Raw genomic sequence first — 15,150 nt, 5'->3', positions numbered from 1 at the left:
TCATACAGTTAGTAAATAAGTATCTGAGGCCAGATTTGAACTCAGGAAGATTACGCTTCCCAAAGGTCCCAAACTGTGTAGAGACAGGCCGATATGTCTGTGTTTTTTTTTTTTTTTAAATCTTTTCCCCTTTTATCTGTTTCCCCATAAGATATGAGGAATAGGAGGCAGAGATATCTAGATCAAATGTCTATGTCTGATGACCCTGACAGTGGATAGTGAGATCAATGGTAAGCAGGGTCTGAGACAGCTCTTCCAGTGAATCTGAAGCATGTTTTTCTCCTTAATGGGCCTTTATGTAGACCAAGTCTCTCAGACTTAAATTATAATCCAGGGTAATAGTCAATTGGAGAAAAACTTCTGATACTTGTCTTATGAACAGATATATTTCATTATCACTTGAATATAGTTAATTATAATTTCATCTGTTACTTGGAGATCTACTTAGTATGGACCAGAGGTCCATCTGACATTCACATGGGACCTACCCTAAACATCTCATGTGATATTAAGCCATATTTTCTTTTCATTTGAGAATGATGTGGAAAATATCAAGTCATTTGGCTCACTTCTCATTACAAATCTTAACTAGCTTTGTCATTGTACTGTTGCTACATACTCATCATGATGTGAGTACTGAGAATGCTTTTAAATCTATAAATCCTTGAAAGGTACTCTTTCAATCACTTCTATATAATCAGTGCAGAGGTACTAAAAAACTAGGAATCTATTATTTTTTAAGTCTTTTAGCATCAAATTACTTGCTTCTTCAGTGGGGGGAGGACAGGAAGGAGGGAGAGAGAGAAATTGGAACTCAAAATTTTTAAAACACAAATGTTAAAATTGTTTTTACATGTAATTGGAAAAAAAAATTTTTAAAAATAAAAGTTTTTCAGTATCAAAAGACATCAGAACTCTAACCAATGGAGTATTCAACCTTGGTTCTAGAGGACTAATAGTGAAATATAACTTCCTACCTTGGCATAGAAATGGTGGTTTACAAAAAAAAGAAACAAGTAATGTACTATCAGAGTTGATTAAAGTATAAACATGTCTGACTAAGCTGTACTTTTTTGTTACAAAGGAGGGTTAGAGGTGGTGGTGGTGAGGAGCAGAAGAGAGGAGGTGTGTCATTGGAAAGTGATAATTATGGAAAAGAATCATTGATAAAAAAAAAACATTGCTATTTTCAGGAGCTGCTTTCTAAACCCTACTACTTTGACCTTTAAAAAATTGCTTGACTTCTGTGAGACTCAGTTTCCTCACCTATAAATGGACTAAGAGAAACAGTCCTCTTCTATACATTCTCCATGTGTTGGCTACAGAGCCCTTGAAATTGAAGGGACTAATTTCATTAGATGACTCAGTAATGCAAATAATTAAACATGCCCCCTGTAAATTAAATAAAAAATATCACAGACAGAGATTTATTGGTATTTTTCAGTGTATGTATATGCTGCTGACATGAATAAAACATATTCAACTAAAATCATTATACATTATAACTTTCTGCCATTCCATATTTTCTCAATGAAGAGTAATAATACAGTTACTATCATTTGAAAAAAAATAAGGTTTTTAGTAATTATAATAGAATTTTTATCATTAGACTGAGCTCTTTGAAAGAAGGTTTTTCCTTGTCTCTTCAGAACCACTGTGCTATGGTACATAGCAAGTATTTAATAAATGTATATTTACTAACTCTGAAATTACCATTATCCCAAATAAGAGAAATTTCTGCTTATGTGCTTCCCAATATCTTATATTCAAGAGATAAAACTTTGAAAAATACTGCTGAGGTGCTAAAAAGGCAATTTGAATCTATTGGTGTCCTCTATTACTTCAGTCATAAACACACACACACACACACACACACACACACACACACACACTATGACTTTGCTTATAATTCACATGAATAAATGAAGTAGGATTCCCAAGGGAGGATGATATAAAGTGTCCTGTAATCAGTAGAGACACTAATCATCCTCCAAATTAGTTCATGAATGAAGGCTCATCTGCTATTTCCATTCATGGATTCCATACCCTTTAATAGCACAACTCTGTGGGCATAAGGGTTGCTGAAACCTTAGTAAACATAAAAATTAGAAAAATGACTACCTTTATAAGGATTTTTCCTTGATCCTAAATTCTCATCCCTGTGGTTCCAAAGATGCCAGAATAACATTGGAATTTGTCCTAAACTCATATAAAGGGTTTTCTATAAAAGAGAAATTTACTGGAGAAGGAAATGGAAAATTATTATAACACTAGACCATTTAGTCAGTGTTGGGTTAAAAAAATTACAAACTGACCTTTCGTAGGTATGTAGGGACAAGCTGTTTTAACTCTGTTTGAACCTCAGAAAAAGTCAAAAGTCTTCTGGAAATAGCCAACTTAAAATTTCACATTGTTCAAGAGGCATAATAAAGGATATTTTCCTAATCAAAAGAGAAAATCAAAACAATAAGGTCCTCTTTTCTCCAGCCTCTGAGAATCAGAACAATAAGGGAAGTCAATGAGGTGGGGAAATCTCACTACTGCTTTTGAAGGGATGTTTCTGTAAACTGCACCAAAATCTACGTATACCCAGAACATAGGATCATATAGGATCAAACTAACATTATAAATAAGTCAAATTCGATCAATTCTCCTGGATGTGGCTCTCTTCAACAATGAGAGGCTTCAAACCAGTTCCATCACTCAGTGATGAAGAGAACCATCTACACCCAGTGAAAGACCTGTGGGAACTGAGTGTGGACCACAACATAGCATTTTTACTCTCTGTTATTGTTTGCTTGCATTTTGTTTTCTTTCTCAGTTTTTTTTTTCCTTCTTGATCTGATTTTTCTTGTGCAGCAAGATAACTATATAAATATGTATACATATATTGAATTTAACATATACTTTAACATATCTAACATGTATTGAACCTGACAGCTAAGGGAGAAGTGGGGGGAAGGAAAGGAAAATTTGGAACAAAAGGTTTTGCAAGAGTCAGTGTTGGAAAAATTACCCATGCATATGTTTTGTAAATTAAAAAATAATTTAATTAATTAATTAAGTCAAATTGAAATCCCAAAATATTCCAGCTGACAATAAGAAATCCCACGATTTAGTAAGGCACAGCAATTGTTACCAAGTTAATATTAATTCTAGCTGCTATTGAGATAGCCATGTTGTATAATTCATAAAATGCTGGACTTATAGACATATGAAGTTAGACATTGACTAGCAATATAACCTTGGGTATATTGATCTCTGCATTCAGTTTGCCCACTTATAAAAAGACAATAATAATCACACCTGCATCACGGGTTGTAAATGTCAAATAAGATAATATTTGTAATATGCTTTTTGCAAAACTTTAAAAGAAATATAAATTTTTTTAAAAAAGGAAAAAGCCACAAAAGGCTATGCAACTATTTACTTTACTATTATTACTGGAAATGATTTATAGTTGTAGCATAATGCATGCTATCCCTTAAAACTATCCATCTTTTATATTCATTTGGCTCATGTCAGGCTTTTCAAAAATTTTCAGCTCATTTTTCCTTATCTTTCTAAGCTTCCAATTTTCACATTTATATATACAAGACCCATAGATTTATCATATCATATTGTAAAATAAGCACCATTTGTTAAAATAAACCATCACAAAACAAAACACTGATATTTGAGGATTTTACATAGCAAATTATGGGAAATTAGTTTTTGAAGCAGGCTGCAGCATAAGTATATACCACAAATTTATCATAATTACCTTGTCAGATGATAGTGCAGATAATATACTGGCAGAGTTGTATGTAATGGACAGTCAGGGATGCTGATAAAAGAATCCCAAGGCTTTCCACTACTGTATACTTACACTTTTACTTATTAAACAAAGCAGTTAGTTCTGTTCATTTCTTCATTTCACTTAAATCTTTCCACATTTTTCCAAAATTCACCAGCTCATCATTTCTTACAGCACAGTAGTATTACATCACAATCATATTCCACAACTTATTCAGTTAATTTATGGGCATCTCTGCAATTTCCATTTCTTTGCCACCACAAAGCAAGTTGTTTTAAATATTTTAGAACATTTAGGTTCTTTTCATTTTCCTCTGATTACATTCTATATGGCATTCTTTTGAGTACAGTTTAAAACAAAAGTAAAATTTTCAGACTTCAATTATATTTTGGCTCCTAGCGAGAAATGTTAGCTCAAAGAGGTATATAAAAATCATTATTCAGAAAAGCCTGAACAAATTCCAGCAACTTAGCAGTGTCACCTTAAATGCACTTGCCTTATAGAATAATACTAAAAGACTTTCACTTCTGAAGCTCATCAAAAGGCTTTGTTGTATATATTGCATTCTTATTCCTTGATTTAACAACATAATAAATCCAGGGAAAAATTCATTTTTGTACCCAATAAAATTTATATATTCAGATGATCATTTCTAATTTTTTGTGGTCATAAATTTAATTTCTTTTGTTGTCAATGCAATAAATTATGAGAGAGAAAAAGAAGTTTTCTTTGTTTACCATTATCTTTTCTTTTTCTATATGAGCCAGATCAGAAGGAAGAATAACCTAAATAACTACTTAAAATTGGCTAACAGGGAAGATAATTCTGAAATTTAACAACTTCTTACTAGAATGCTTTCACTCTTTTTGATGCAGGCTCCAACTTAATTGAAGGCTGTTTGTCCTCCACATGCTCATATATTCAATGGACTACCACAATACATAGCAAAACTCCCCAGTCAAAATGCAAGAGCTCTTTTGAAGCTACTATGTGCCCATCAAAGAGAGATTTCCTTTCTCTTCCTTTCTCTTTCTTTCTCTTTCATCTATTTTAATTTAGCACTTTAGGCTTCAAGTATCTTTCCCTCTCCCCCTACCCCCCTTTCTAAAGTTATTTACTTTATTGAATATTGAATATGAATATTACTTCATGCACATATTGGAATTCACTCAGGGGTAAATTCAGGGTTTCTGTTTCTCTTTGCCTCACCTGCTGTCAGCATCAGCCAGGAGAGACTTGGTTCATGAGATTGGCAACCAAGGTGAAACTCGGTCCACTGAAAAAAATAAGCTGGGGTAGAGATCAGAGTTCTGACAGATGGAGTCCCAAAACCAGGCACAAAAGGGAGAAGAAGAGAGATAGATATAGATGGTGAATCTGCAACAGGCACATCACCTGAGCCTTAACCACTGGCCAGTTGTCTTTCATGAAGGGCAGCCTAAATGGCTGGATGGTTAAGTATGGCTGATTGGGGGTGGGGGAAAGAAATTAGGGAAGCCAGTTGGGACTTTTTGAGCTATTTGAAGATTTTTTTCATATATCCTCAGAGACAAATAATTCAACAGATTTTATCCACAATAACTAAGGAGTGGTGATTAAACAAAATCTCTTACAGGAATCCACATCTATAATCTGGCCATCCCAAAATAACTGAAACCAGAATCTCTCTTTGGAGTTGGTTGGAATCAAATAGAACAGAACTAGGTTCTATCTCTGGGAACTAGCTGGACCATAACAAAAACAGAATTAAGCAGGATCAGATTAAAGGTTCTTAGTGATGTATTAAAAAAAAAAGGGGGGGTGGGGGTAGGGATGCAAAAGATTCTGAGAAGTGGAGATTTTGACTTCTCACTAAATCCTGTTTTAGATTTCTGATCAATGGGCCAAATCTCTCAAAAAAAAAAAACATAATGCAGATCACATTGGTAGAGTATAATTCCATAAACTTTATTGTTGTTATAAGTAATGATCTTTATCCAGGGAAAGACCACATTATTCAAAAAGATATCTTTATGAGGTGAATTGCCTCTTATTATAAACTATTTCTTACATTATACACTTCAAAATGGAGGCAGAAAAAGAAATAGATTTAGGCTGAATTTTCAACTGTTTCTAAGTACAAGAAAAGAATATTCTGAGAGAGAGAGAGAGAGAGAGAGAGAGAGAGAGAGAGAGAGATACATTCAAGCAAATAAGATAGTCCTTGTCTTCAGGAAGCTTATGTTGTAATAAGGAAGATAAGCAGGAGGCAATAAAAGAAGGGTATTTCTATGGGAACAAGGTAGGTGATGAAAAGATGGAGAAGTTCAGAGAATGACTGAAATGGAGATCTAGGCAAAGGATTCACCAGTCAAGAGAGTATATATCCTCAGGTGAGGGAGAAAGTTTCTTTACTGTGGGAAGGTGGATAAAAACATGAGAAGACAGGAGTTTAAACCATAGTTTTTCCTTCTTCTGGTAGTTGCTGAGGCATTTGGGGTTAAGTGACTTGCCCGGGGTCACACAGCCAGGAAATAATAAGTGTCTGAGATTGGATTTGAACTCTGGTCTTCCCAACTTCAGGGCTTCTGGTATCTTTTTTTTTTTTTTTTTAAATTGGGGTGGATATGTTGCGTAGAAAATGAAATCATAAATAAATTCAAAGAATCAAGAGCACCTGCATAATGTTGCATGGGACAAAGAAGACTTTGTGAAGATTTCTCAAAAAGTCTATGAGATGGAGTGAGTCAGATCTTAGGCCTAAGTCATGTGGTCCCTATTCCCAGAGGTCTGCAGGGTAGGAAGGTCAAGCCTTAGGGCCAAGTTGTAGGAAGTCATATGACCTCTAGGCCTAGAGTTCTGTAGAGCAGAAAGGTCAGACCCTAGGTAGGTCTAAACTTCAGGAAGTGACATGACCCACAGGAATCAGACAATATTGCTGACCACTGGTCAATAAGGGTTACTTTCTTTTTAGTCCATCCAACCAAAAGACTTGGATCTTTTGCTGTTTAACCAGATTCACTATTTCTGGCTCACTAGACCAGGCACGTGCTGGGAGATGGGAGCTGAGGGACTCTATGTCTGCTCAGGTGTGCTTGGGCCCCTCCTTGCAAGGACCAAATATAAACTCTTCCTGTTTGTATCTGAAGATACCTCTGAGTAGTGAATTTGGGTAAGGGGATGTGGCACCTGAACCACACAATGTCATAGGAATAGGTTTTCCAAGACTCTATACAAATAGAATAGGAGCCTTTGAACCTGTGGCTTAATCTTACTCTGCCACTAATAATAATAATAATAATAATAATACTGTTTGCTTTTGTATAAAGCACTAAAACATGATTTATTTTCACCTCTATTTGATGTTTGTGAGGTTGGGGTGGTTCAAATACTATGTTATCCACTCACAGACAGAGATTCTGAGGCTTGATGAGTTTTAGTGACATGCCCAAAGTCATGCATTAATAGCAAGCCCGAACCTTGATACAAACAAGTAGTGACATGATGTTAAACGAGTCACTCATTGTCTGGGTGGGATAAATCCATTTAAATATCCCTCTCATGGTCCCAGATTCTGCTCTTAAGTGTTTCTAATTCTCAGCATCATGGGAGATAAGTTGACTAATATTTAAATAAATGTTCATTCGATGCAGATTTCGCTTCATATATTATGATTGTGAAATTAAATGGCACTTCAGTTTGCACAATATTCAATGAAATGAGTTCAAGAGGAAAAACCAGAATGATCTCCCCATACCTTGAAGAGTCAAATTCTTAGTTCTCCTTCGAAAAGCACAGAGCACCTTCTTAGAACTCACTAACTTTAACTAGAAATGCCATTCAACTTGCTTTCCTCATCGGAACCGAATAAGGCTCTTGCCAAACAAATGCCATGCAACAAGAATTCCTGAAGATAAGGTTACATATTAGTTTCTCACATCAATTTTCCATGATCCAGGCTTAGGGAAAACTCAGGGCTACAAGAAAACAGCATGTAAATGGTTATTCATCTACTTCAGTGTATTATTGTCTGACCAGTTGTCTCTGGTCTACTCCCAAACCTTCAGAGAACTATCTCTTGACAGTTAGATGAAATGAGGCAAATGAATTGGGGAAAAATAAATATTTCCTTGGCAAAACTGAAGAGAGAATAACATGAAATTCCCTTCAAAACTAAGAGGAGATAACTATAACTATATACAGGCAGGGAATATGCAGGAGCCAGTCAAATTGGCTCAGAAGAGCTAATTGTTAAATTTTCAATATGCACACTTATACTGTAGAAATCAACAAATTTCTGCTTTTTCCATTCTTTCCATTCTTCCATTCTCCAAATGACTGCTTGATGGATTGTCTAGACTTAAAATGATAGAGAAAATGTTAATAAAGTAACCTAAACTTTAAAGTGTCTGTCTCATAGGTACAGTTTTGTTATTTTTTTCTTTTTTCCCTTCTGAAAGCCAGTTGTTAAATATTTCCCAGCAAAGTGACAGAGAAACTTTAATGTATCTCATAGGTACAGTTTTGTTACTTTTTTCTTTTTTTCCCCCTGAAAGCCAGTTGTTAAATATTTGCCAGCATACCACTGACTGAATTAGGATAATATTTTCTTAATATTAACAACCTGTCATTAATTCTTCCACAGGTTTAAAAGTACAGAGTCTGCCTACATCAACCACCTTTCCTGTTTCTCTTCCGGCAAAATTTACTACATTATCTTCAATCTGGACCAGTCCTCCACAAAATACTGTTGATGTTACCACCTCCTCCAGCAATAACACACAGAATAACTCATTGCTGACAGTGACATTATCAGCTGAGACAACTCCACTTCCTGGAAATATATCAGTAATACCAGGAAACCCGGAGAGCACCAGCAAAGCCCCCATACAAGAATCAGCAGTTACTGCAGTGGGTCAGGAGCAAGAAGGAACAGCCCAAACCCAGTCCTCAGTCAGAACATGGCCAACAAGTAGCCAAGATGAGATTAAGTCCACCCTTGCAGGACTTGGCTCCACAACACCAAAAACCAGGAATGAGACAGAAGCTGTAACTACAGCTTCTCCTTCTCCGTCAGACACAGAAGCAGTCACCTCCTCCCAGGCTTCATCTTCCTTGCCATCTTGGTTACCCCCGAAGATATCCCCCACCAGTGTAATCACAAACTCCATCACAGCTAAAAGCACGACCCACAAAGAGAGCAGTGAAGAATTCTTGGGAACTCCCACAGCTACCCCCCACGGAGCTGACCTCCATCCTAATGGGACACCGACTTTTCCTGCTTCATCTGGGCCCAAGATGGAAGAGACAACTTCTCAAGTGACCCTGCCCAACTATGAGGTGGAAGGGACTGATGGTAATACGGTGTCTCCTCGGATAATCATGGAAGAAGTTGAACACGCATTAAGTTCAGGTGAGTTGAATGGATCTAGACTAGTAGAACTTAATAATGCTTAGATACAAATTAGTTTTAAAGGTAATGGGCAAGTGGAAGCAACTCATCTGCCAGATAAAAACCAAATTATAAGTGCTGAGTTTGGAGTGACACATCTTGGGCAAGCATGGATGAATATGGATGTAAACATTCTACTTTTAGTCATAGAAACACATAATTCTGTTTCTGCAAATATCCTATGGATGCTTATAAATCATATCTCTTGATTGCCTCATTATGGCTTAAATTTATTTTCAGCAATGTAGTCCAGGGGTGATACAACATTGCTCATTGCTTTAAAAAATTTATACATAATATGCATATTGGATTTAGCATATATGTTCAGCACATATTGGATTACATTCCATTTAGGGGAGGGGAAAAGAGAAGGGAAGGGAAAATTGGAACACAAGGTTTTGTAAAGGTTAATGTTGAAAAATTATCCATGATATGTTTTGAAACTAAAAAGTTTTAATTTTAAAAAATTATACATAATAGAGGAATTGCATGTGTTTAACATATATTTGGATCGCTTACCAACTAGGGGAAGGGAGGGAAAAATTAGAACCAGGGTTTTATAGGGATGAATGTCAAAAATTATCCATGCACATATTTTGAAAATAAAAGTCTATAATTTTAAGAAAGGTTAAAATAATAATTTTAACAAAAAATATATATAATTTTGAATTGAGTGAAAGTACTTTTCAATGTTCATGTGATGTTTGATGTTCAAAGTCTTTAAAGATTTAACAGCAATGAGAAAAATACTTTTTTAAAAAGAAAGGCCTAAGAAAATGAGAAAAATTATCTTAAAAAATATAATGTTCTGAGGCAGTTAGGTGGAACAGTGAATAGAGCACTATCTCTGGGTCAGGAGGAGCTGAGTTTAAAGCCAGACTCAGTAGCTGTGTGATCTTGGGAAAGCCATTTAACCTTGCTTGCCACCAAAGAAAAAAGAAACAAAAAATAATGTTTTTTGGTCTTTTTCGAGTCTTTAAGAAAGCTTCAAGTATTTGTTTTCCATGGTGCTAATGCTGATGCTGTTGATGGTAATAATTATTATATACATATATCCTATATATTTATATACATATATGTTTGTGTATGTGTGTCTTGTGTATAATTATTGCCCTCTCTTCTGCCTTTTGTGGCTAAACTTGAACTATAGAGGTCCCTCCCCACAATTCATCTTCCAACCTTTTCATTCCACTAAAATTAATTGTTCTCTCTAAAGTTGTCAGTGATCTCTGGTGGCCAGATCTAATGGCTTTTTCTTAATTCCCATTCTCCTTGATCTCTCTGCAGCTTTTGTTGCTGCTGGTCACTCTTGTCTGTAACACTCATCTCACCCATCTGACTATTCCTTTTCTTTCTCCTTTGCTGGGAGATCACACATCCAGATCACGCCCCTAGTTATAAGTGTCCCTAAGGGTTCTGTTCTAGGACCCATTTTCTTCTCCCGATATATTATTCCATTAGTAATCTCATCAACTGTCATGAATTTAATTACCATCTTTCTGTTAATGATTTCCCCTACTTATCCTGCCTCAGTCTTTCTGCTGACATCCAAATTCTTAAACTCAACTTCTGCAAAATGATAATGACCTTTCCTCCTAACCCTACCCCCACCACCCTTACTTGCCCTAGCAGGCAAAAGCATCTTCCTAGTCCCTCATGCACAGAACCTGTGAGGTAACCTGGCTTCCTCTCTTATCTCTCACCCCCCAAATGCAATCTGTTACTAAGGCTTGTCGATTTTTCCATTGCATCATCTTTTGAATACATCCCCTTCTCTTCTCTAAGGCTGCCCAGACTTAGTGGGCCCACATGCCTCTTACCTGGATTTAGTCTCCTGCTGGGGAGGTCTGCCTGCTGCAAGCATCTCCGTTCTATTCTGCATTCAGCCACTAAAGGATTTTCTGAAAGCACTGGTCACCTTGTATTCAACAAACTCCAGTAGCTCCCTATCACATCCTGAATCAAACACAAAATTCTCTGCTTGGCCTTCAAAGCCCTTCCTGACCCATCATCCCTCCTACCTTCCAACTGTACTCTCTGACACGTTCTCTTCAGTCCAGTGTCACTGGCCTCCTGGCTGTTCCACAAACAAGACACAGAATTTCTTGATTCCAAACTTTTTCTCTGGCCTCCTCTCCTGGGCCTCCTGGCTTCCTGACTTCCTTCAAGTTCCAATTACAACCCCATCTTTTATAGCAAGCTTCTCCCAATCCCACTTAATTAAGTGCCTACTGTGTGTTGGGATTGTTCGAGGGGGGAAAAAGTGAGACTGGTGACCTTGCTCAGGCTTAAATCTAACCCAATTTATATGTCCTCTTCAAGAACAAAAGACAAAACAACAACAGTCCCAACAGTCTATTTATCCTGCATATAACTTGTTCGCATATATTTATTTATGATCTTTATAGGGTCCCTGTTGGGTTCAAAGCTGTAACAAGGATATAGTAACCAGATGCAAACTATAGCAAGACATAACCAAGACACAGTGGCCAGAACATAACCTTCATTCACTGTGTCCACTGCATGACCTTGGGTGTTAGGTGCTGGTGTGATACCTGAACCCTGGGACCCAGGCTCAAAATTAGAACTGCTTGCTAAGCATAATGCAAATCTCCAGTGGTTTATATAATGATGTCTCTCAACTCCTCCTCCCTTTGTTTGATTTCTGTGATTACCATGAGATTTATTGGGAGAGGGGGGGTTGCAAGGATTTGGATCCATTAAATTATCTGACAGCTGCTCCAGGCTATGCCCCTGTGTAAATAACCCTTATGATTAAACAGATTGTATAATCACACTAGAGCTCTGACCTCTTTTTTCAGTATCAGTAATCTACTCATACTGAGGGGTGCCCCTTTTTAGGTTGACCCTACAGTATCACCCATTAGATTAAAGGGAAGGACCATCTTTTGCCTTTTTTTGTATGTCTAGTGCTTGGCACAATGTTTAACTTATGATATACACCTAAAATGTTGATGAATTGATGATTCCTTTTTGTCTTGAAAGCTCTTCTCAATTTTCATATTAAGTTGATTATTTCACCAAGATATAAACTTATTCTCCAGGTCTCACATCTCCCTAAGAATGACCACAGGTCCAACATCTCTTTTAGCAAAAAGAATATTCCTCCTCATGCACTAAAATTCAGATCTTACTTTCCCTTAATTTTCCATTCTCAAATCCTGGTGTGATTTAATGTCTGGGACATCTGTAGAGCTGATTAATAAATATGGCAGGACCAAAGTGATTAATTTCATAGCCAGCAGGCTAAATTCAACCAATGGTTTTATCAAGATTCTCGAATCTTTGGACTGTGCTAATTATTATACCTGTTCATCATCTGCTCTGCAGCTTTGGGGCAAGTGACTCTGGAGCACTATTCTTTGCTCTCCTCCTGTGTTGTGTGATGAAAATGATAGATTGGCATTGTGTTTGACAATCAGAGGGTCAGTATCCTGCCTGAGGCTCAGAGCATTTTCCTTTTTTCTCACTTATTTGCATTTTATGTTGTCTTTGAACATAGAAAATGTCAACCAGGAAGGTCACTCTTGAAAAAACAGGTATACCTTAGAGTAGGGGTTCTTACTCAGGTGTTAATGGATTCCTAAAGAATCATGAAGAGATTTCAAGGGACCCATTACCTTGGATAGGAAAAATACACAATTATTTTGATATCATTGGTTATCTTTGCAATCATATGTATTTTATTTTATGCATTTAAAACATTATTCTAAGAATGATTTCTTATCCATGGATCCATAAGACTTCCAAAAGATCCATGACCTAAAAAAAGGCTAAGACCCACCTGACTTAAGAGGAATACTAAGTTTCATCTGGCTGTTTGAAAAATGTTCATCAAGCACAGATTGGTAAGTAGCAGAGGGAGATAAGAAGAGGGAATAAATATTTGTGTAGCACATACTATGTGCCAGGCACTCTGCTAAGTTCTATCATAAATATTATCTCATTTGGTGGTCCAACTTGGGATTTTGAAACTTTTCTGGGGATACCTAAGTCTTCGGGATCCCAGGAGGGATATTCCCTTTGACAAGTTGTTTTGGTTTTGTGTCCCTTCTAGTAGGAATTTCCCCAATGTTGTGGTTTTGGGGTTCAGGTTGAAAATGTGAAAATCAAATGAGAAGCAGAAATATCCTACTTAAAGAAAGGATGGCCACTTCAAGATAAATTCTCTCTCTTTTCAAATAGAGAGAGGAAGCATTTCAGCACATCCATTCATGATCTGGTTTTTCCAAAATAGTTTGTCTATAATGAGTTGATAAATTTGGTGCCGTGGGAAAAGAATGTGAGATTGGGTCTTAAAAAGGTTGGATTCCTGGATCCACTAAGTATTACCTATGCTACTTCAAATTACTAATGATAGTGCCTTCCCTCTGAAATTATCTCCAATTTATCCTGGCTACATCATGTCTGCACATAAATTTTCGCATCTTGCCTCCTCTATTGGAAGGTGAGGCATTTGAAGTCAGGAACTGCCTTTTTACTTTTTGCCATTCTTTGTATCCCAGTGCTTTACTATGGATGCTTGTTAAAGGCTTTTCCTTGATATGTTACGAAAGAGGTCTGGGATAGGAGGGAAGGCAGAGAAGAAGAGTTGCACTTCAGAGATCTCAAAAATGTTTTCCCAGACCCAGAAGAGTTGGAAAGGCTTCCATGACTTCCAAAGAATTCCTCTCTTCCATCCTCAGAAATTTTCATTTTGTCTTGAACACACTGAATCCCAGAATGTGAGGAACAAGATAAATTGAAGAACTGAGGGGGTCTTCTATTTGTTTAGCTGCTTGCCCTAAATCATGAATCCCTGAGACCAGGGATCACTGCTTTCTCCCCTGTTCTTGAGGAAGGTCAAATTTCAATCACCTTTCTAAAAGACAAAGAATGCTAGTTTCCTCCTCTCTAAAATGAATGTGGACTATTTGGTCCCTGGGTTCTCTCCCAGGTCTGGCATCCAACTGTTTGCTCTCAGAGATACTGCTTCAATTGCACCCCACCAATGATCAGATTTGCTGGATGCATGTGAAGAAACAACTGTGACTGATAACAAGATGTTGAGAAGCATCATGATATAATACCTGGAACACCAACCTCAGAACCAGGAAAACCGGGATTCACATCCTGCCCCTGACATAGGACTCTGGACAAGCTACTTAAATCTTTCTTTGTTCTAGACATATTGGTAAGACTATACCTTCCAACTTTATGACCAAAGCAGAACTAGAGATCATTACTGATCACAAAATAGAAAATTTCGATTATACCAAACTGAAAAGTTTTTGTACAAACAAAACTAATGCAGACAAGATTAGAAGGGAAGCAATAAACTGGGAAAATATTTTTACAGTCAAAGGTTCTGATAAAGGCCTCATTTCCAAAATATATAGACAATTAACTCTAATTTATAAAAAATCAAGCCATTCTCCAATTGAAAAATGGTCAAAGGATATGAACAGACAATTCTCAGATGAAGAAATTGAAACTATTTCTAGTCATATGAAAAGATGCTCCAAGTCATTATTAATCAGAGAAATGCAAATTAAGACAACTCTAAGATACCACTACACACCTGTCAGATTGGCTAAGATGACAGGAAAAAATAATGATGATTGTTGGAGGGGATGCAGGAAAACTGGGACATTGATGCATTGTTGGTGGAGTTGTGAATGAATCCAACCATTCTGGAGAGTAGTTTGGAACTATGCTCAAAAAGTTATCAAACTGTGCATACCCTTTGATCCAGCAGTGTTACTACTGGGCTTATATCCCAAAGAGATTATAAAGAAGGGAGAGGGACCAGTATGTGCACGAATGTTTGTGGCAGCCCTCTTTGTAGTGGCTAGAAACTGGAAACTGAGTGGATGCCCATCAGTTGGAGAATGGCTGAATAAATTGTGGTATATGAAAATTA

General features: G+C 36.8%; 1 protein-coding gene across 1 annotated transcript in view; it reads left to right on the top strand.

Moving 5' to 3' along the window:
- Positions 1-15,150, top strand: part of PARM1 (prostate androgen-regulated mucin-like protein 1) — a 118,795-nt gene that overhangs the window by 70,104 nt on the left and 33,541 nt on the right. The window contains exon 2 of the mRNA XM_031943130.1: positions 8,421-9,188. Coding sequence (XP_031798990.1) covers positions 8,421-9,188 — 768 coding nt within the window. The remainder of the gene's footprint in view (positions 1-8,420; positions 9,189-15,150) is intronic.

The sequence above is a fragment of the Sarcophilus harrisii genome, chromosome 6 (assembly GCF_902635505.1).
Source record: "Sarcophilus harrisii chromosome 6, mSarHar1.11, whole genome shotgun sequence".
In the NCBI taxonomy this organism is placed as follows: domain Eukaryota; kingdom Metazoa; phylum Chordata; class Mammalia; order Dasyuromorphia; family Dasyuridae; genus Sarcophilus; species Sarcophilus harrisii.
This window is presented reverse-complemented; position numbering and strand designations above follow the sequence as displayed.